The following is a 22,566-nucleotide window of genomic DNA, read 5'->3' on the forward strand; positions in this document are numbered from 1 at the left end:
CCACGGGGGCCAGGAAGATGGCACCCACCCCCTCAAGACTGCAACTCCTCCAGAACTTGCTGGGCTCCCATTACTGCCATCACCTGACCATTGGCCGTGCTGTCTCCTGCAGGGCTGAGGGAGTTGGGCAGGATCCAGAGTGCCCCAGGGGCCTCGGTCCCTTTTGCAGGTTCAGCCAATGTGTGATGTGAGCACCCAGCGCCAAGAGGAGGCGGCTGCTTCCCCCCTCCCAATGGAGTCATGACCTGGCCCTTGGGATTACGCCAAGCCTTGCTAAGCCAACCGCCAAGGCGATACAGAAGGGTCTGCCGCAGCCTTTGGCAACCTGATGCCCTCTGGCATCTCTGGGGCTGTTGAGAGCCGTAGTGCAAAGCATCTGAAGGGCACCAGGTTGACTAAGGCTGCATTTCCGGTCCCTCTTCTCACAAGCTGGGTTAGAAAGCAGGGAGAGAGCCTGTCCTCTTTACTGCAACACAGAGACACACCAGAGTACAGTGGTACCTCAGATTATAGACGCTTCAGGTTACAGACGTTTCAGGTTACGGACTCTGCTAACCCAGAAATAGTACCTCGGGTTAAGAACTTTGCTTCAGGATGAGAACAGAAATTGTGCTCCGGCGGCAGCAGGAGGCCCCATTAGCTAAAGTGGTGCTTCAGGTTAGGAACAGTTTCAGGTTAAGAATGGACCTCCAGAATGAATTAAGTTCTTAACCTGAGGTACCACTGTACAAGAAGTGGGCTTCATGGCTGGGCCTCTCTCTCTTTACACCGATTCCTGCCCCCCCATCTCCATCAGTGGCCTTGGCCAAGAAACCTCACCTCCCTGCCCCTGGCTGCCTCCTTCCCCAACCTTGGAGGGCGGCTCCTTCCAGAAGAGGCCTCAGTCGCTGGCAATAAGAGCCCTACTTTCCCAGCTTTAATCCTTTTTTGCTTAAAGGATTTTCCCCCTTTCTCCCCCCCCCCACTTTTTTTGCACTCAAGGAAAGATGCGGCCTGATCAGAGGAGAGGCGCTGGGAGCTGACAAGCTGCGGAGGGTGGGAGGAAGAAGGAAGGAGGAATACATATTTATTACTCTCAATTATTTAAAAAATAAGAGAGCGGCACACGAGGCACAAGCCCTGGCAGTGGAGGGCCCGCACCTCCCTCTGTGTCTGTGTGTGTGGCTTTTAAAATTGGATGCTGAAATCCCAATTGGCTGGGCGCCTAAGCTAAAGGATGGGGCTGGATACAGCCCTGGGCTTGCTGAGTCTCCCACTTCCTCCAGACCCTCCACCAATGCCGTAGCTGGCAGGAGGGGGCGATCTCGTTTTTTTGCCCCGGGTGAAGCCTCCAGAGGCTGTGTGTGTGTGTGCATTGGGAGTGTGCCAAACTGGGTCTTTGACTCGGGTGAAATAAAGCCCAGTTTCACCCCCTGCCCTCCACTCCAAACCAGTGGGAGACAGAGGGAAGAGGGACTGCAGTGCATCAAGGAGAGCAAAAGGCAAGACACGCCCCAGTCCCCAGTGGGGTTCACAGCTCTCTTGGTCTGTTGCAGAAAAAGCAGCAGAGAGGAGACTTGTGGCACCTTAGAGGCCAACAGATTTGTTGCGTCATCATGAGCTTTTGTCTATGGACCCCAGTCCCCTTGTCATCACAGCCTCATAGGTGATGTTTGGCAGGTATATGCCCACACCTGGGCATGGGAGGCGGGTGGAAAATAGCCGTGAAATGCAAACATCAGAGCCTCAAGGCGGCTGAATCAGGCCAAAGGGGCAGAAGCAGGATGAGGAAGGATGTGAGATGGATAAATAAAAGGCATCAGGTGTGGTGCTGAAGATAAGAACGTCAGCAGAGCCTGGCAGCTGCAGGATCAGGCCAAAAGGGGTCCCTCTAGTCCAGCATCCCTTCCCACAGTGGCCAGCCAGGTGCCCCCAAAGGGAGGCTCACGAGGGGGCCAGAGACCCCCAGTCTGTGACTGATCTCCGCAAAACCTCAGTGCCAACAAGGTAAGTTCACAATCCCCAGCGCCGCACCTCTCATCCTAAGTTCAGAACCACAGAGTTACAAAGGGACCTCAAAGGTCATTGAGTCTTTGCATGCAGAAGGTCCCGGGTTCAAATCAGCATTTGAAATTTGCCAGGAGCATTTTGGCCCTGGCTATCAGCCACTTGTGACCAAGTGAAGATACCTGGGCGCCAGGATGACACCTGAAGTCTCCACCATCTGGAGGTGCCTGCCTGGAGATCCTTGGATCTGGACTGTTTTTGCACTCTCGCAGCACAACCTGCAGGATTCTATCCATGATATTTTATCTGCAGAATCAGAATGAATTTCAGGAACCAAAAAGTCACACTGAAACATACAACTTTCGAGCTGTCTGCCCCCAAAATGGCAACAAGGCATTCCGTTTTGGCAACTGTAACCCTGGTTTAAGGAGCCATTTGGCGCCTAGCTGATATACTGTATCTACGGTACCTTTCTAACATTGGGTCCATCAGCTTCCTCCTTTCCTACTGAAATCAGTCCTTTATTCCATAACCATGAGACCTGGGACCTTAGTTTATTGTTTGGGAAAGAAAGCTAGGGTTGGGAAAGATTCCTCTGTCCGAAACGCCAGTGAGCCAAGGCTGCCAGTCAGTGTAGGCAACGCTGAGTTAGATGGAACTGACTTTGCATCACTATGCCAGCTTCTTTTGCTGCTGCCAGCTGGTGTAGACAACACAGAGCCAGATGCACCCAAAGGTCTGGCTTGGTCCATGGCACTCTTCATCTTCCCCAGGAATAGCACTAGACGTCCGTCCATCCTTCTGTTCCCTGCTCCCCAGCCAGCTCTAGGCCACGTGAAGATGGACACACCCCAATTGCAGAGCCCCCCACCCTGTGGCCAGGAGCCGACCTCTCTGCCCCTTGCGCCCGACCTTTATCCTTGGGGGCACCTTTGCAGATTGAACTAGCCGCCCTTCTCTCCTCCTCCTGTGCATTTTCTGCCCCCGTGGCTTTTGCTGCTGTCAGCAAATTGGATCAGCATTAAATTCACACCAGAGTGAAGCCCGTTTAAGGGGAGAGTCTCATTAAGAGGCATCAAAGCCTGCCCAGCAACCCAAACAGGCAGGCGAGCACAGGGGGTCCAGGAAGGAGGCAGGGAGTGTGTCTGGGGAGGGGGGGGATGTGTACCTTTCAAGTATTTGCAGCACACTTGTATACAAAGCTCATTTATTTATATTGTTGTGAGGGGTTTTTTGGCGGGGTGCCTCCGTCTACCTGATTCCCGGGTCCCCTCTAATTCCTGGAGTCTTCTACCCAGCTAGGGTTAAGACCTAACAGAGGACCCCATTCTTCAACTAGCCAGGCAGATTTCCATCCTTGGGGCCACCTTTTGTCTAGGCAAGGGCTGTGCAGCTGAAGGGGAAGCTCCCTAATGGCACCCTGATGGGTGGGCCCTCCATCCCACCTCACCTGGATAATAATATAATAATAATTTATTATTTATACCCCGCCCATCTGGCTGGGTTTCCCCAGCCACTCTGGGCGGCTTCCAGCCAAATATTAAAAACAATACAGCATCAGACGTTAAAAACTTCCCTAAACAGGGCTGTCTTCAGATGTCTTCTAAAAGTAAAACAGTTGTTTATCGCCTTGACATCTGACGGAAGGGTGTTCCACAGGGTGGGCGCCACCACCGAGAAGGCCCTCTGCCTGGTTCCCTGTAATCTTGCTTCTTGCAGTAATGGAACCACCAGAAGGCCCTCAGCGCTGGACCTCAGTGTCCGGGATGAACAATGGGGGTGGAGATGCTCCTTCAGGTATACAGGACCAAGGCCGTTTAGGGCTTTAAAGGTCAGCACCAACACTTTGAATTGTGCTCAGAAACGTGGATGTGATTTAGTAGGACAACAGCCAGGTAGTGTGCTATTCTCTCAGCTAGAGAGAGCTGAACTGGGAGAAAGACGCAGGCAGAAGCCAGACGGCTGTGAGTCCCTCCATCTTAGCCTTAGGTTGTACAGACATGTCAATAAAACCATACCTAATAAAACCAATCGCTCGATTGGTAGAGTATGAGGGACATGCTCAGGGACATGCGTTCAAATCTCATGTTGGGTGAAAGATTCCTGCACTGCAGGGGGTTGGACTAGATTATCCTTGTGCCCCCTTCCAACTCTACATTTCTATGATTCTATACGCTAAAGACACCACAATCTCTGCTGTCCCTCGTTTCCAGGAAACTGGAACCTGTGGAAGCACTGGAAGCCTGGAGTCTCTCAATGCTTGGAAATGAGCAATATAATCTCAGCCCTGCCTTCCTTTATCAAAATTCCAGCAGACAAGGCTGTCTCCCACCCCAGACATTGAGGGACCAGCAGAATGCAGCTTGGGGGGGGTGTTGCTTAGGTGCCACCTCGAGAAAACGCTAAGCCTTTGGTCCAGCTGGATCGGCACTGCCAGTCCCAGGCAAGATGGATGGGAGGGAGGTGTACAAAGGAGTCGGGCTCTTGGTCCAGTCCAAGAGCCACAGTGGTCAACCAGATGCCTCTTCTGGGAAGCCCACAATCAGGATTCGAACGCGCAACAGCCCTCTCCCTTCCTGCAGCTTCCAGCTACTGGTGTTCCAAAGCATTGCTGCTTCCAACAGAGGAGGACAGTGTGGAGCCATCATGGCTTAGGAGCCATCAATAGCCCTCTCCTTCATGAATCTGTCCAGTCTTTGGGTCCTTGGCAAAGCATGCTCACACGCAGACCCCAACAGTGCCTGCCCTCCCAGAGAGCCCCTCCAAAGTCCAAAGGGAAGCTTGCTTGAATTTGGGACGTGGAGGAGAGGAAATCCATGATAGTAACACAGTCCTTTGGAAAATCCTTTCCCAAAGATGTGCACTGAAGCTTTCCAGGCCTGTGTTCATCAGGGAGCCTCTGCAGTTCATCTCCAAGGGCAGCCCCTTCTCCCTCAAGCCTTCATCTCTCCCACCCCTGCTTTTCCTGCCCTCTCTCTGCTGTGGTCCAGCTCCTTCCATGGGCTTCACCAGGTTCCCCAGTTGCCTGGCTCCAGGCCTCTGTCACTGTTGTCGTGACATCATTTTCCCAGCTGGCCAGTGCTCTCCCCCCCAAAAGATAACCCAACCCCTCTGGACAGGAGAGAAGTGTGTTCTTGGCTCAATGTTTAATGAACATTGACCTCAGCTGCACTTCTTGAGCCAAGGCTGGGACATGGTTGTTGTCCTTCCAAACCCAACATTTCCCTGAGTTCTGCCATGCATCTGGTCTCCACCCCTAAACTTGCACACCCAAAAAAGCATCTGTTAGGGGAACGAGGTGCACTCAAAGGGAAGGAAGTGCAAAAATGTGTCGTACGAGGTTTGCTGTACGGCAAGTGAAATGCACACAGAGATTTGCATATGGATTTTCATGCGGGCTTTGGGGGGGGGTTGGAAATCACAAACAGAAAAAGGAGGAGAGCTGAACCAGATTGCCAATATGAGGAAGAGAAGGAGGTTGTTCCCTCCCTCCTCTGTTTGCACAGACCCCTCTGGGTGGGGTTGTTTGGGGGCAGCTGTGCTGGGGGTCTGGGTGGGATTACAGAAAAGCCTGGCATCCTAAACCAGCTCTTGCGCCCAACTTTGCTGGTACACTCCGAGTGAGGAGAGTTCACAAAGAGAGTCTTTGCTTTCTTACTGGCTTGGAGGAAAGTCTTCCATCGGAGGCCAAGTCCACCGCAGGGATCACCGGCCCCCAAATTCCCAGATGTGGCCCTCCATGCCTCTCTGCCTGGCCCTTGGGATTCTTCCTTGGACCACAGCCCTTCTTCACAACCTCTTTGAGTCCGGCTTTTAATAGTGCCTCTTTGCTTGGCCTGGATAGAGGAGAGCGACTCGAAACCAGGCTACTGTACAAAGGCAAGATTTGCATCTGTTGCTTGCCCACTGTTTCCTCTGGCCCTGCCCACTGCTGGCATGTGGCCCCTAGAAGGTTGCATTGCAGGGGGTTGGAATAGATGACCCCTGGGGTCCCTTCCAATCCAATGATTCTCTAACCAACCAAACCTCTGTTGAGCCAGGAGGCCATTGATGCATTTAGCATAGTAGTGTCTACTCTGACATGGAGCAGCTGCAAATTGAGAAACAGCCTGAAATGTTAAAAATGGGGTGGAAGACACCCCCCAAAAAACACGTCCCTGTAAAAAGACTTGGGCTCCCATAGCCCGCCTGCTGCGTTCTGGAGCTGAAACTCAAATGTGCTCCTCTGCATTGGAGAGGAGGAGGCTGGCAAAAGCCCCTCTCCGCTATGGGTGGGGGAAATGGGTGGGGCACAGATTCCTGCACTGCAGGGGGTGGACTAGAGGACCCTTGGAACCCCTTACAGCTCTACACTTCCTGGGCCCCAAGATGTGCAATGGGTGATTTGCTCATTAGCCACCTTTCAAGGGGTTGGGGCAGTGAATTATTCAGAGCACCTTGCCCAGAGAGCAACGCCACGCATCCACGATAAGATCCACTAAAAATAGAAACAATAAATTTGCCAAACAAAACGGGGAATAAGGACCCGACACAAGGCCATCATTCAAATCCAGCATCAGAGAAACGCCCCCGTTTAGTACTACTACAATCGCTACGCTGGCTGTGGAGACGGAAAAAGGAGCCCTTGGAGCTGATTGAAGGAAAGAGCAGAATCACTAGACGGGAGGCTCTGGTAAGACCACCAGGAGGCAGCGTGGCACAGTGGTTAGGGTGTTGGACTAGGACTTGGAAGACCTGGGTTCAAATCCCATCTCAGCCACCACCTCTGAATGCTGGTTGCTGAGAATCACAGGTGGGGAGAGCTGCTGCTTCCCTCAGGCTCTGCTTGGGGTTTTCCCTTTGGGGAATCTGTGAGAAGTGGAGGCTGGACTAGGTGATCCAGCAGGGTTATCAGCCTTATCATAGAATCAAAGAAATGTAGATTCAGAAGGGATACCCAAAGGCCATCTAGTCCAACCCGCTGCAATGCAGGAATCTCAGCTAAAGCATCCAAGACAGATGGCCATCAACCTCTGCTTAAAACCTCCAAGGAAGGACAGTCTGCCACTTCCTGAGGGAGAGATCGTGTTCTTATAGTCTATATTTCTAAGGGGAAAGCTCCAGCTCTGTGGGAGAACCCTACTTGGCATGCAGAAGGTCCTGAGTTCAACCTCCAGCGACATCTTCCAGAGAAGGGCTTAGGGAGACCCTTTCCCCAGAGTCCCGGGGTGCTTCTGCCAGTCAGTGTAGGCAATACTAAGCCAGACTCGGTGGCCTGACTCAGTATAGGGTAGCTTCCTACGCTCCTAAGCTCCCTGGCTGACTTTGCATCAGTCACAGCCTCTCAGCCTAGCCTAGCCCACCTCACAGGCTTGTTGTGAGGATAAAAGAGGGCAGTGGTGCGCCCCACGCGCTGGCCCCTCCGAAGCAGATCATCAGGGCTATTCCCTGAGCTCTCTGGGCCAGAGGAGAGAGAGGATGGTCTTAGTAAAGGCTAAGAGGAAGGGGCTGCAATGACAAGGCTGTCCATTATCCAGAAGACAGGAAGAAGAGGCTTCCCCACCCGCAAGCCAAATGCCAAGGGAGGGAGGGCTCCATTTCAATTTCTCACGCTAATCTCACTCCTAATCTTAAATTCAGCTCTCTTACATTTCCGCAGCAATCTGCAATACAATTTTTTTAATTAAAAAAAAGCTTCCTGAAAATTCCTCAGCATCTTAGTCAAATTCCTCCTCACAAACACATTTCTGCAGAGCAATTTTCTCTAATACTCTGCCCCTTTTGGCGTGTTACTTTCACTGATATATTCATTTATATGCACACTTAAAGCCAGTGCATGCATTTCTGTATGGAGAACTGCGTTGAAAAATTCAGAGAAGTGCAGATTTCTGAAGAACGGGCGAGTTTCAGGTTGTGTTTTTTCGAAAGCATGAATCGGGATGGTTTGCAGTTAAAAAATAAACTGAATTAACTGTCTCCCACAACCACCAGTGTGCCCCCACCTAGGGTCAGGGGGTGGCCTGACTGCCCCTATCTCCTGCCTTTCTCCCTAAACTTTCCTCACAAAGGGAATCGCTTCAGGGACCCCTCTCAGACCAGCTACCTGGGCCTCAGAACCTCTACCTTCAATACCAAGCCCTGCTCCCAGGTGATGTGTGGTGTCAGAAAAAGAGAGCATGTGCAGAGAGCTTTTGATTTCCTGTTGCTGTTGTTGTTCAGGAGGGAAGTCTCCCAGGACAGGCTTCCAAGTCCTAGACCAGAGGATCTGAACCTGTGGCTCCCCAGATGTTGTTGGACTACAACTCCCATCATCCCTGAACTCTGGCCTTGCTAGCTAGTGGTGATGGGAGTTGTAGTTCAACAGCATCTGGGGACCCAAGGTTGAGAAAGGCTGTCCTAGACAGTCCCAGAAGAAACCCCGCCGCTGCCGCCACTGCCCCCCTGTCTCTGCCCTGTCCTCGTCCCCCAGGAAGAGTGGCTGCCTTGGGGTGTTGAGAAGCTGCCAATTGTTCTCTGGCTGCCTGCACCCAAGTAGCGAAGGCCTGGGAGAGACCAGGCGTCAAATCCCCTTGGATGACCTTGGAAAACAGGCACTGCCTCTCAGCCTCACCCACCTCGCAGGGTTGTTGTGGCGCTCAAATGAGGGGAGAGCGAGGCACGCTCCCTTGAGAAATCAGAGGGCTACAAAGGCAACACATAAATAATGGAGATTAGGGAGCCCACTGGCTTAGAGGAGTGGGTGACACATGTACACAGCTCTGAACACACAGCGTTGCTGGGGTAGACTAGATGTCCCTTGGCAGTCCCTTCCTACTGTACAATTTGATGGCCTCCAGTGGTGGGACATGGCCTGGGGGCTCAGGGGTCATGCATAGCAGCACGGGCAAAACCACAGTCACACACCCCTGGATCTGCACCCTGCGGCTCTGGTCAAATGCTACAGCTGACATTTATTTCTGCAGAGCCCAGGTGTTGCTGCCTACCTTGCAGAAGCAGGTTCACAGTTCCTGGAGAGCAGAAAGAGAAGGCCTTTTTTGTGTGGGGGGGCCCTCAAGCCCAGGCCAGCTCTGTGCCCAACCCCTCCTGCCCCTCCCTCTGACTCTCCCTGCAGGCTCCCTTCCCTGCATTAGAAGAGCAACTAAGTGCAAATAACTTAATTCAATTCTCTTGCCCAGCTGCCAAGTGAACCCTTTTAGCAAAGCAATAGAGGCGTGTGGGGGGGGGGAGACACACTGTCTCTGCTGGGTTTCCTGCAGGCCCCCACCCCACTCCCGCCCAACCACCTTGCCATATGCCTTGACCTTGAAGCGACCTTCCTCTCCCCACACGGCTCTGCTGGGTCAGAGTCTGTCGCTCCAGGAGCTCCCCGGCCTGCCTTGCTTCCTCCCCACCCTGGGTGGCACAGTCCCTCACGGCAAGGGGGCACCAACAATAATACCCCCTCAACACACTCGCACGGCAGCAAACACTGACAAAGCCCCCTCACCCCGTGAGCCCCCAAGGCTGTCAAACTAGGCTATCACCAGCCAGGGCTAAGAGAAGTGGCCCTTCTCCACACCAGGGTTGGGGAGGGGAGTTAATCTGGATTAATTTGCCATGTGAACGGAATTACACGTCTTGCAGGCATCTCCCGATCAGAGGACTTGCTCTCGATTTGCAAGCCCCTTAATCTGGATTAGAGGCAGCCGCTAACTAGCTCTCCTCTGGGTCTGGGGTTATTTCCATCTGCTGTCCCGTTTGAAGGAGGTGATGACACCCCAGGGGGGCTGGCAAGGAGGACAAGGCCTCATTCCCAAAGTACCGGGTGTTTAGTTTGAGCCCAATAAAGATAAGATGGGGTGACCTGGGGTGTCCTGGGGCTGTGATCCACACCTGCACCTCCCTTTCCTGCCCCGTTCTGTTTGCAGCACCCGCCAGGAGTCCCTGGCAGCCGACGTCTGGCTGGGCATTGCAGAAGGAACCTAAGAGCTCTGCTTCAATGCCTCCAGACTAGGAGAAAGCAGCAGCTCCCGAGGCATCTGGCTGGCCACTCTGAAAAGAGGGTGCTGGTCCAGTTGTGCCACTGGCCTGATCCAGCCGGGCTCTCTTCTGATGTTCTTAAAAAGAGCTCTCAGATCAACCCAGCTCTCCCCAAAAGCTGCTCTTCCCAGGGGGTCTTGTCAGCTCCCAGGCAGCGCTGTGATTCCCCCCAGAGGCAGACCCAGGTCAATCAACAGATTCAGGTGTTTATTTTCTCCCCACAAGCAAGGAGCCTGCAAGGCACCGTCAATCATACTGGGATGTTTACACAGAGGAAGAAAAGAAAGCTGCCTTAATTCCAAGCCAAACCATGAGTTCATCTAGAGCCCTCCCTTTGGCTGACCAGAGGCTGACATCTGCCAAGGGCCTTTCAGGCTCAGTGTCACCAGCAGCAATGGCTCTGCGGGGTTTCAGGCAGGGACTGTCTCCCAGCCCTATCTGGGGTCATGGACTGGTTGGACGCAGAGGATTGGTGGAAGGAACTGGCTGGGGAAACCCCAAGGGAACAAGGTTCAGAGCCCAGAGAGTGGGGATGGGACAACAATGAGTGGTCAGAGGGAGAGGACTGGGAGAAGGAGGTGTTGGAAGCTGAAGCAGAACAGGTCTTAGTGAGCTGGGAGAGTCTGTGGCAGAGCAGTCCAGAATCAGAGGCAGAAGCTGAAGCAGGAGAGGAAGGAAGCCAAGAGGCAGAGATGAGTCTGGCTGGTAAAGAGTCACAGGTGTCTCCTGCTCCTGCTGCGACACACTCGCCTCCCACTTGGTCTCCCAGAACCAGGAGAGGCATGAAAAGGGTGGAGGAGAGGTTGGCTGCAAGCAGGCACAGTCTCAGATTGCTTGCAGGAGGGAATTTAGCTGTGGGGAGGCGGGGCCTTCAGCCTCTGCAACTGCTTCCTGGGGGGCAAGACCTAGTGAAGAATTGCTGTGCTCATAGGATGGGCACTCCTCTGCAGACACTGTCTTGCTAATAAAGAGTTAACTCCAGCTTGCTCAGTGTGATTGAATGCTGGCTCGCTCCTGTCGCCTGGAGATGCTGTCAGGGATTGAACCTGGGACCTTCTGTATGCAAAGCAGGTGCTCTGTACCACTGAGCTATGGCCCTCCCACCCCAAATATTGGACAGATAGGGCAAGACCACTAAGGGAAGGGTGAGAGACGACTCCTACAGAGCAGGGAGCTCCATGTGGTGGGTGCTGTGCTAAATAAGAGGAAAACTCCCTGTTTCCTTATTCCCACCAAGTTGTTCTCACATGAAAGGGGGGATGTGGGGAAAGAGGCTTCTCCCGCTGGTCAAAACCGAGGGATGAGAGGAGAAATGAGGAGACCGGGAGCCGCAGCAGCAGTAACAGGGATGAGTTGGCCAGGATTAACACGCACACCCAGCACACTTTATTTCTATCACATCACAAACACCTCTGGTTTCACCCAGCCCCCTTCTTCCCCCCTGCTGCATATTTTGGAAGGCTCGGGTTTTTCTGCCTGTTGTGCACTTGGGCACCTTCTGAGACCTCAGAGCCAAATGTTCCCTGAACACAGAATCATAGAACTGGGAGGAATCCCAAGGGTCTCAGAGTCATAGAGCTGTCAAGTGGGAAGGGAGCACGAGGGTCATCTAGTCCCACCCCTTGCAATGCAGGAGTCTTTTGCCCAAACCCACAACCCCGAGATTGAGAGTCTCCTGCTCCACCGACTGAGGTCGTCCAGCCCATAGGTAGGCAAACTAGGGCCCGGGGGTCGGATGCGGCCCATTTGCCTTCTCAATCTGGCCCGCGGACAGTCCGGGAATCAGCGTGTTTTTACATGAGTAGAATTGTGCTTTTATTTAAAATGCATCTCTGGGGTATTTGTGGGGCATAAGAATTCGTTCATTTCCCCGCCCCCCCAAAAATATAGTCCGGCCCCCCACAAGGTCTGAGGGACAGTGGACCGGCCCCCTGCTGAAAAAGTTTGCTGACCCCTGGTCTAGCCCAACAACCTGCAAAGCAGGTTTTCACCTGGATTTTGATTAAATTGGGACAGCATTTTGAATCAAGATGGCGGACGGAACCTTCCCCAACTGGACGTGAGGTGGCTAATAGGCCAGTATGTGTACTCAAACACCCAGCTCTCATTTCCGGCTCACTCAGCGCAGCCTGGCTTAGTCTCTCTCTTGCCATATCTTTATCCCGCCTTTGTTATGTGTGCCTTACTTTGCATTTCAACTTCTGATGTAATCTGGCTTCGGGGAAACACGGAAATGCCACAAATAAATAATGTAAGGGCCTTCCTTGTCTTTGCAGCCCTCAAAGTGAGCGAGGGACCTGGTGGGGGGACGAGCCTGGGATTCCAGTTTCGCATCGGGGATAAAGGGAGGTGCGGAAGAGAGAGGGAGAGCAAGATCAGCAGAAGGGACCAAGGGGCAAACTTCTAGCCTAGCATCCTGTTTTCACAGTAGCCAACCAGATCCTGTCCCCCGCAAATGGGCTGCTTGCAAGAAAGGCCTGATCACAACAGCAGTGCTCTCCTACCTGAGATTCACAGAAAGTGGTATTGCAGAAGCATCGCTGCCTCTGACTGTGGAGACAGAGCAGTAGCTCATCCTGGCCAGTAGCCCGCCATAGCCCTCTCCTCCTCCATGAATTTGTCTAATCCTCTTTCTGAAGCCCTCCAAGTTGGTGGCCGCCACTGCCTCCAGTGGCAGGGAGTTCCAGAGTTTAACTCTGCGCTGCGTGAAGAAGGGCTTTTTTTTTTGTCTGTCCTGAATCTCCCAACATTAGATATCCACAAGTTCACGTGTTCGTAGAAAGGTAGAAAAACACTTCTCTGTCCACTTTCTCCAGGCCTTGCATCATTTTATAAGCCTCTATTGTGGCCCCTCTTACTTGTCCTTTCTGTAAACTGAAAAGTCCCAAATGCTGCAACTTTTCTTCATAGGGGAGCGAGTCATTCCATCCCCTTGATCATTTTGGCGGCCCTTTTCTGGACCTCCTCCAGCTCTACAATCTCCTTTCTGGAGTGCAGAGACCAGAACTACGTCCCTGCCACAGATTCAAATAAAGGTTTTCCGCTTCCAAAAGAAGAAGAAGAAAAGTATCATTTCCATGAGAGCCAGAAATGAGTGACTTTCCCAAGTCTGGAAAACAAATCCATAGCAGAGGCAAGACTTGAACCCAGCTCCCCTGGTCCCAATTATCCACCGCTGGCTCTCTACCCCAACTTGGCTGGAGGAAAGCCTATTCTTGCTCTGGTCAGCACCTTCTGGCACCAATTCTGCTTTTCCTCAATCCATTCGCCGGTTTATTTATTTAAATATTTAGGCTCCGTCTCCTCTGCCAAAGCCCCAAGATGCCTCACCATCCATCTGTGACATCTCTGGACACGTGTTTTCTTTTCCTGCGTTGGGAAGGTCTCATCTCTTTGGTAGGACATGTTGAGCTTCCTCTTCCATCGAATCATGGAATTGTAGAGTTGGAAGGGGCAATGCAGGAGCCATGGCTAAAAAAATCTCTGACAGGTGACCACCTGAGTCTGCCACCTTCCAAGATCGTCCATTCCCCCCATCAAATGGCTTAGAAATTTCTTCCTAATGTTCCACCAGGATCTCATTTCTTGCCATTTTTCTACTGCTAGGAGTCTGGGGCGCCTTTCATCTCCTCACTAATTCCACTCTTTTGGAGAGACTGTCATTTGTGACCTCTCCTATCCCCATGCCTTAAACTTTTATTTATGCCCCCTCCACCACCTGGGGAAGCCTTAAACCAAAGCAGCAACCCTCCTGAATTGCCTCCATCCCTTGGTCTGATCCGGTTGGCCTGTTCTTACGATGGGGGGGGCAATGTGTAGGTTCCCCCGTTTCCGTATTCGTCTTTTGAAATTAAGCCCCTTTCCTTTGCAAGTGGCAGTCTTCAAAATGTCAAGTGCACCTTGATTTTAAAAGTATGGATGGGGTTGCTGGAGTGGGGAGGGCTGCTCCCCACAGCCCAGCCCACTGACTATCCCTGGTGTAAGAACTGGACGTCCCTGGTGCTCTGGGAACTGGGAACAGCAAAGGAATCTCCAGTTGGCCTCTGGGGTGCATATGCAACAGCAGAAGTAAACTTGGGTGAAATGGGTCTTTGGAGAACACCTCTGAAGTCTGAGAGAGTTAGGAAGCTGGTGTTTATTGAGGGAAGTGCACTGGGCAGGATTCTATCGCCCTGGATCACTAACCAGCTGGAGGGGCAAAGAAGCTCTGCTCTCCAGGAGGACCTCAAAAGTGTGAGAGGAGAGGAGGAAGGGGAAGGGATGCAGCCAACACACCTCCCTTGGCCTTCAAAGGACAAGTCAGCACAGAGGTCAAAGAGAGAGGGGCAGGAATCTGGAAGTCTCCCTCTCTAGCTGCCTGGACTGCACACAGACCCTTCTAGGCAGCATCTCAGCATCCTGACATCTCATGCAAGGGAACCTGGAAGGGATCTGAGAAGGTGTTTCAGAGTGGCTAAGGAGCCTGTTACCCCCACTAAAACGCACCTGTGCCACCTCCCATAGCTACATGTGATTTGGCTCACTAGCCCGAGCCATCCAGAGCCGTTTGCCTTGTACTCTAAGTGGCATCTTGGGTGAGAGGAGCAGCTGCCATGGGGTGAGGGTGATCCTGCCTTGGCAGCTCAGGCCAAGGAACTGCAAGACACTCCTGTGATCCTACAAAGGGAGGGGGCCCCTTAGACTGGGAGCCCCCTCCGCCTTCCTTGAGGCTTTCCCCAGGCCACGCCCCTCACTGGCTCTGCCTCACACCATCCTTGAGTGCTTGTGCAAGGCTGCAAATGTGTCCTTGAACTCTGCACTTGCCTCTGGGCTGCCTTGATGGAGGGTGGAGAGAGAGAGGCTTGGAGAGTGTAGACACCAGCGAACCATTCACATTCCTTGCCCTGCCCACTTTTGTTTTTGGCTCCGCCCACCATTGAATCATAGAATTTTTAAAGCTGGAAAGGACGCAATAGGTCATCTAGTCCAATGTCAAAAGTGGCCCTCATAAGGTTGCCCGGGATGGAATGCGGCCCCTGGATTGAAAAGGTCCCTGCCTGCCCCCACCCCCAGGTCCTATAATATGTGTCCTGAGACAAGCTCAGGCATTGGATTCTAAAGAGACTCAGAATAGGGTTTAAAAAGCTTTGGGGTGAGGTGGGTCCCCCAGGGACCTCCAGAATTGCCCCACCCTCCTCCAGAACAGAAGTGGGGACCCCAGTCTTAACTGTGTGGCTGCAGCCCTTTCACAGAGGCAGGAGAGCCAGTCCTGCTGGAGGAGGCTGCTTCAGGTGACCCTCAGCAGTGCTACCTTGGGGGTTTGGCCCCTGTGAACGGGGCTGCCTGCTGTTCCCAGGACTGGGGTCTGCCCTTCACCCAACAAAGCAGCCTTGGCCAGAATCCAGCTCCGGCTGGACTACAATTCCCATCATGCCTCTGTGGCTCTGCTGGTTGCTGTGAGTTCTCATCATCATGCCTCTTTCCCCCACAAAACCTCAAAGCAACTTAGAGAACCGTGAAAAATAAGCACAATGTGCAAAACATCCTCAGATGTGCAAATGGTTGACTCGGTTAGTGAGGGGAGGGGGCCTTAAGAACACAGGAAGAACCTGCTGGATCAGGCCAGTGGGCCATCTAGTCCTGCGTCCTCCCCTCCCAGTGGCCAATCAGTTCCCCACCCCACCCCCCTGTGGGAAACCAGCAAGCAGGATCTGAGCAAGAGATCCCTCTCTGCTCCTGTGCTTTCTAGCAGCTGGTTGTCAGGAGCATAGCCACTGATGTCCTTATCATTAGCCTTGCTCATCTTCTAAGTTGGTGGCCATGCCGACACTGCTTCCTGTGGCAGGGAGTTCCACAGCTCAACCCCAGTCCTGGCCAGATTTATTTACCTGGTAAAATTTATACAGTGGTACCTCGGGTCACATACGCTTCAGGTTACAGACTCCTCTAACCCAGAAATAGTACCTCGGGTTAAGAACTTTGCTTCAGGATGAGAACAGGATGATGTGAATGCTTTCCAGTAGCCTCATCCAACAGAAGGTCAGGATCTAGGAAAGGGGTGTTTGTGGCCCAGGGGTCCATGTTCTGCCCTTTGTGCTGGGCATGCATCAGAAAAACAGCTCTGTCGGCCGTGCTGGACCAGGCTAAAAATGCACCCCTAGTCCTGCCTCCTGTCCTCACAGTGGCCCACCAGAGGCCCCAAAGGGAAGCCCAGCTGCTCTCCCCACTTGGGGTTCCCAGCATATTGCCTCCAGCGGTGGAGGGAGAACACAGCCAAGGGGGGCTAGTGGTGGCCGCCTGGTTCAGGCCCTTGGGATCTTCAGAGGCTTCTCCAGATCTGCCTACAGATCCTGCCATTCAGGGGAGTTTAGTGGGGAGGGCTAGCCTCAAGTTCTTGGCCCCATCCCTATGATCTCCTGAACCTTCTTCCTTACTTTATTCCTTTAGATAACTGCTTTGAGGGTTGTCTTCTTGCAGGTCTCTTAACGAGATATAGTATTGATTGATTGATTGATTGATTTAATAAAACATATATAGCCCTTGATATTATTATTTTTTTAAAAAAACAACCACCCTCCCAAGCAGTTTATGAAATAAATAAATCAAACAAATATTTGGCAAGATTAAATGGCATGTTAATCGATTTAAAAAAACACACCTAAGTGGGTTGCATGAAACAAAGTTGGTTTTATACGTATGTGAGATATATTTAGATAGTATTAAATCTCTGTGTATATGAGAGAATATATGTGCCTGTGTTTATATCCCCAGGTACACACATACCTCTACTCACAACAACCTCAACTTTGCTTCCCTCCTGACTGTCCCTCTGAATGGCCGCCTAAATATGCAAAGATGACTATATGCAAATGGTTACAGGTAGGTAGCTGTGTTGGTCTGCAGTAATAAAATAAAAATAAAATAAATAAAAATTAAAAAATTCCTTCCAGTAGCACCTTAGAAACCACCTAAGTTAGTTATTCGTATGAGCTTTTGTGTATCTGAAGAAGTGTGCATGCACATGAAAGCTCATACCAATAACAAACTTAGTTGGTCTCTAAGATGCTACTGGAAGGAATATTTTTATTTTGTTTCGACTATATGCAAATGAGATGTAAATATGTGCCTGGAGGCAGTTGCTGGAGACCTCTCGGAGGTGTCCCGGGCTGAGCTGCTCTCCCTCCAAAGCAGACCTGCTCCTTCGGGGCCCAGAACCAGCGAGGCCGCCGCCGGTGCCAAGAGGGGGCCGGGGTCCTTCTCCTCTGGGTGGGTGAGAGTGGGGGGCGTGGCCTGAAGCGGGCCCGGCTGCTGAATTATTCAGGGCAGCGATATTAGCTCGGCAGAGAAGCGCGGGCCGGGCTGGCTCTTTTCTGCATTTCCTCCGCGTGGCTGACGTACAGATAGATCCGAATGAAAGACAGCTTCGAGACTCGCAATAATTCATCGCGGGGCCACTTAGCCAAGTCGCCTCGCCGCCCAAAAACTTCCTCGCCCCGCCCCCAGTGGCCAACTTCCGAATGGGGGAGAGGTGGTCCTAAACTGACCTCTTGACCCCCACATCAAAGTCTCCCGGGTCTGCTGATTCTGGCTAGCGGGCTTCAGGGGCGCTCTGTGCATGCTCAGGAAGCTGTGCTCCTTTAAAAAATAGGTGCTGGGCCCTGACTCGCGCTCAGGAAGGAGGGCAGTTGCTTTGGCACGGATTAAGCTTCGGAAACTGGGGCAGAAAGCGGGGGTGGGGGTGGGAAGGGAGAGTGGGAAGGAGGGAGGGCGAGGCCTCATCCTTCCTTCCTTCTTCCTTGCGTGGGGCCTCTGTGGCATCGCTTTGCCAGATGCTGCCGTGACAAGACCAGGCGCCTGAGCCCAGGCACGGGATCTGCCTCCCCATCCCACCTCCTGAGCCGATTTTAGAGACCCCGCCACGACTGTGACCCCACCGCCGTCGCATAAAGATTAGAGCCGAGCGCACCAGCTACTCGCTCCCCTCCGCCCTGCCCCACTTCGGGTCCCGAGAAAAGATCCGCGCTCAGCCCCACGGACCAAGCCCGCCCCTGAGACCCCCATCACCCTAGGGCGCGCGCGCGCGCACGCACACAAGTCGGTCTCAGAGCGACATCCCAAGATTGGGCCAGCAAAGTTGGGCGCATTTGGTAAGGGGGAGACCCCACGCCCCCCGATACTTTGACTTGACAGCGCGCGCGGAGAGCTAGCCAGGTCCCAGCAGCCCCGACCCGTCGAGGGACCCCCAGATGAAGGCGGGAGCGGGGCGCGCGAACCAGAATGCGACTGCGGATCACGAAGCAAAAGAAACCGTCCTTACACCCGAGGAAGCCGGGAGGGACCGGCCTCTCCCCACCCCGTTGGGCGCTCCGATCTTCTTGCCCCCCCCCCCACGCCCCGTCGACGCCTTCCCTGCAGCGCCGCCCAAGCCCAACTGGCGACTCAGCCCAGCGCTCCGGACCTTCCAGGCCGGACACCACCTGACCCTCCCCAGTTCGACGGGAACCCCCTGCCACAGCCCTTTGGAGAGACTGCTCTGCCCTCCCCGCCGCCTCGCCCCTCTTTACTCTTTGCCACATTACTCCCCCCCCCCCGGACCCCGAGAAGCCGAGTGGAGCGTGCGGCTCACTGCTCTCGTCCGGGCGCGACTCCGGGGACCCACGGGAAGGAGCCCGGACGTCCCCACTTCCCCCCGGAGGAGCCAGGAAAGTTTGCCGGCCTGCGCTCCCCGGCTGGGTCCTGCAGCCCCCGGACAGCGCGGCAAAGTTTGGCGACGGCCGCCTGCGTCCCTCGCTTCCTTCGCGGGCTCTGCGGACTCACCTTTGCGGAGCATCTTGGAGGCGCCGCGGCGGCGGATCCCGGAGCGGCGCTCACAGCGGGCGGCGACTGCGACGGCGGCAGATAATCCGAGCGGGGCTCGCGGGAGCTCCAGGCAGCCGCATCGCGCGGCCGGCGGCAGCGTTTCCCCGGCAGGCAGGCAGGCAGGCAGGCAGAGAAGGCAGGCGAAGCGGTCGGACGACTCTCCTTCTCCGTTGCGCGCCTGGTTGCTCGCTGCCGGCTCGGCTCCGCTCGGCTCGGCGCTTTTAGGGGGGGGAGCCGCCCCCTCCGGGCTGGCCGCGCTGCCTCCTCCTCCTCCTCCTGCCTCCCTCTTTAACGCGCAGAGCCCCCTCTCCACCCGCTCGGGTTTGCGCCTCCAAAGGGCGTCGCGCTGCTGCGCCCCAGCTCGCCTCGCCTCTCTTCCCCGCAGCAGCGACGGCTGGGCAGGGCTGGGCTGGGCTCGGGCTGGGCAGGGCCAGGTCCCCCTCCGCCTCCTTCCCCGCCTCCTCCCTCCCTCCCTCCCCCCCGCTCTCCCTCCCTCCCGCTTCGCATCGAAAATTTATGAAAGTCTTGGCGGCGGCGCCCCTCCCGACAGCTCCCCACGGAGGGACAGGCGGAGCCCGCACGCAGGGAGGGAGGGAGACTTCGCTTCGGAAAAGGGGGCCTGGCCGGGAAACGGGGAGCGCCCCCCACCCCATATAAACTCTACCATGCTTAATTCTGCGCCCTGCGGGGAGGGCAAGACCCGGAGAGCCAACGGGGCGCCCCTGGACGGCCGGCAGAAAGAGCCCAGGCGCGGCGCGCTCGCCTTTCCCTGGTGGGACAAAGACCCCGACGGGGCTAGGGAGGTGGAGGAACGCGATGCTGGTCCCCTGAGTCTCTCTCAGAGGCGGAGAGGGGACCCCGGCCCACTTTTTCCCTGCCAGGGACGGGTTGGGGGAAGGGGGTTGTGAGCCCGGACAGGGGAGGGGGAGGAGCAGGCGCGGCGAGTTGACAGACAGCCGCGGCCGCCATGGCAACGCGACGGCGAGCCCCTCTCCCTCCTTATCTCCATGGCAACCAGCTGGAGTTGCGCGGACCCTCCCTCGCCGCCGCCACGCCCTCCGCCGCCGCCGCCACGTGGAGGCTCCTTTGTCCCAAGACCCGCCAGCTAGGGCGACCCCCTTGCTTCTCGCCCCCTTCTCTTTGCCAGGGGGAGGCCAAGAGCGCTTTGCACACCGCGGCGGGGAGAGGAAGGTGTCCTGTGGCTCCCCAGAGTGACCCCACGCCGCAGGCCAGGCTCTGCCCCGCCCCGGCTCTCCATTTTGGAGAGGGGGCAGAAGAAGTTAGGGGTTAGGGCGCCCCTTGACCGGGCGGGGGACATTTTGCACCTCTTTGTACGTTGATACAGGAGAAGCCCCGTGGCTGGAGAGATCAAGAGTGCCGCCTGGTCCAGCCAGGAAAGGGGCTCGTGCAGCAGGCCAGGTCAGGAATCTTTCCGACAACCCTGCTAGGCAGGAGAGTTGAAGTCTCAGACTGTGGAACTCCGCCTCGCAGGAGGCGACCAGCGAAGACAGCTTCACCAGAGGGTTAGGCAAATGGAGGAGGAGGAGGCTGTCGGCAGCGGCTACTAGCCGCGATGGCTGTATTCTCCCTCCCCTGTCGGAGGCAGTAAATGCCTTTCCATCCCGGTCTCTGGGAATCGCGAACGGGGAGCGTCGCTGCTGCTGATGCGCCCAGGCCAGCTCCTGCTTGCGGTCTCCCCATTTGGGCACCTGGTTGGCCACGGTGAGGTCACGATGCTACGCTTTGGCCTGATTCGCCTCCTTATGTTCTCAAGGGTCAGGATTCAGAATTCCCAGTTCCCTCTTGGCCAGGACACCCGTCTACACCTCGCCGATCTGTTCTGTTTGCATTGGGGACACTTACACTTATTTGTCAGGTCCGGGGCTGCGGGAGGAGGCAGCAAGCCCTTTCAGGCTCTGGGGCTTCAGTCTGGGAGGCAGCGTGGCATAGTGGTTAGTGTCCTGGCACAGGACCTGGGAGAGACCAGATTTCAAATCCCCCCCCCACTCGGCTATACAACTTGCTGGCTGTGACCTTGGGCTGGCCATTGCCTCCCTCACAGGGTTGTTGTGTGGATTGACTGAGGAAGGGGAGAACCATATACAGTATATCATATTGAACTCATCGGAGCGGGGATGCGGCGAGGAGAGATGGGCTGTAAATGCAATAAAATAACATAATCCCTTGATCAAACCCCAGGAGCACATTCAAGTCCTCCTGCCAACAGCCGCACCAGGGACAAACTGGGTATGGAGATGGCAGGCAGCGTGAGGTAGTGGTTAGAGTGGCTGCCTAAGACATGGGAGAGACCCCAGTTCGAATCCCCACTCAGCCCTGAAGCTCACTGAGGGTGGGCCCAGTAACCTCCCTCCCAGGGTTGCCGTGGGGATCAAGTGGAGAGGAGGAAGATCTGGGCACACACCATCTTGAGTGCCTTGCAAGAAAAAGGTGGCATTGGAGTGGAACGAACGGATGAGTCCTGGCATTTGGCGATAGACTGCCTGTGGATGTGGAAGCTCCATCGTGAGCTATAGGCGGCTGGTAGATGGAGGGCCTGGCGAGTTAATGGATGGCTGGTGCTCTTCAGTGCGCAAGTCAATAAATATTTGGCTCATATTCGAGTCTGATACTGAACTGGCTGGGGCGGGGCGGTCTCCAGGAGGGGGTCACCCCTCCCCGCCTCTTCTGCCGCCACTCGCCTCCCAGAAAGCGCCTTCTTCTCTCTCCCTTTCGCTGCCTGGGCACCCAGCTACCATCTGCTCCCTGGAACAGCCGCTCCCTCCTCTGCTCTGCCCACCTCTCAAGCCTCTTCTTCACGCATCTCCTTTCGTCGCTCGGAGTCATCGCCTCGGAACGTCTGACCGGGCCAGATTCCCCCTCCTCCTTTTTTGCACGTAATTGAATCACACCCGGACTCCTCCACCCGGTCGCACGCGCGCACGCGGAGTGATTAAGTCTCTTCGCTCCGAGTCTACGCGCTAAATTGAGGAGGTGTGGACAATTTTGACACTTTAAACGCACGCACGCGGGTTGTGCTTTCAAGCAAAGGAGCAGCAGGGTCACATTTCTGAAATCGTCGCTGGAACGTCTTCGGGGCGGGGGACCAGGGAATGCAATTCACAGCTGATGGGAGCCATCTACAAATATTTGAAGGGCGCTTCATTGGAAGATGGGTCGAGCTTGTTTTCTGCTGCTCCAAATCACGGGATGTTCATTGTACTGCTCTATTTTGCCTTGGCCAACCCTCGCACCTGGAGTCCCGGATCCAGTTTTGGGCACCACAATTTAGGGACGATATGGACGAGCTGGAAGGGGTGCAAATGGGGACGACCGAGATGGTCTTCCATGGATAGGGCCGAGATCCGAGGCTGCGTGGAGCCTCCAGGGCCCAAGGCAGTCTGCCTTTGCTGGGGAGGGGCTGCGATGTTCAGGCCTTGCTTATGCTCTTCCGGAAGGCGTCGCATAGGCCTTCTGCGGTCACCAAAACCTAAGAAGCGTCTGCTGTATCAGGCCAGTGGCTCGTCCAGTCCAGCCTCCTGTTCTCGCAGTGGCCAACCAGATGCCCCCATGGGGAGCCCGCGAGCAGGATCTGAGCACAACTCTCCCACCTATGACTGAGAGGCAGAAAAGCATTCCTGCCTCCGAGCGTGGAGGGAGAACAGAGCCATGGTGCCTAGGAGAGCCTTTTCCTCCGTGAACTTGTCCAATTCCCTTTTAAAGCCAAGCCATCCAAGTTGCTGCCCA

The 22,566-nt window shown here is 54.8% G+C and overlaps 1 protein-coding gene across 1 annotated transcript in view; it reads right to left on the bottom strand.

The window, feature by feature from the left end:
• RTN4RL1 (reticulon 4 receptor like 1) overlaps positions 1 to 19,250 on the bottom strand; it is a 63,624-nt gene extending 44,374 nt beyond the window's left edge. Inside the window, exon 1 of the mRNA XM_081889617.1 lies at positions 18,781 to 19,250. Within this exon, the coding sequence (XP_081745743.1) occupies positions 18,781 to 18,793 (13 nt within the window). The 5' untranslated portion in view covers positions 18,794 to 19,250. The remainder of the gene's footprint in view (positions 1 to 18,780) is intronic.
• Positions 19,251 to 22,566: the final 3,316 nt, after the last annotated feature.

Source organism: Podarcis melisellensis, assembly GCF_964234715.1.
Source record: "Podarcis melisellensis genome assembly, chromosome: 15".
In the NCBI taxonomy this organism is placed as follows: domain Eukaryota; kingdom Metazoa; phylum Chordata; class Lepidosauria; order Squamata; family Lacertidae; genus Podarcis; species Podarcis melisellensis.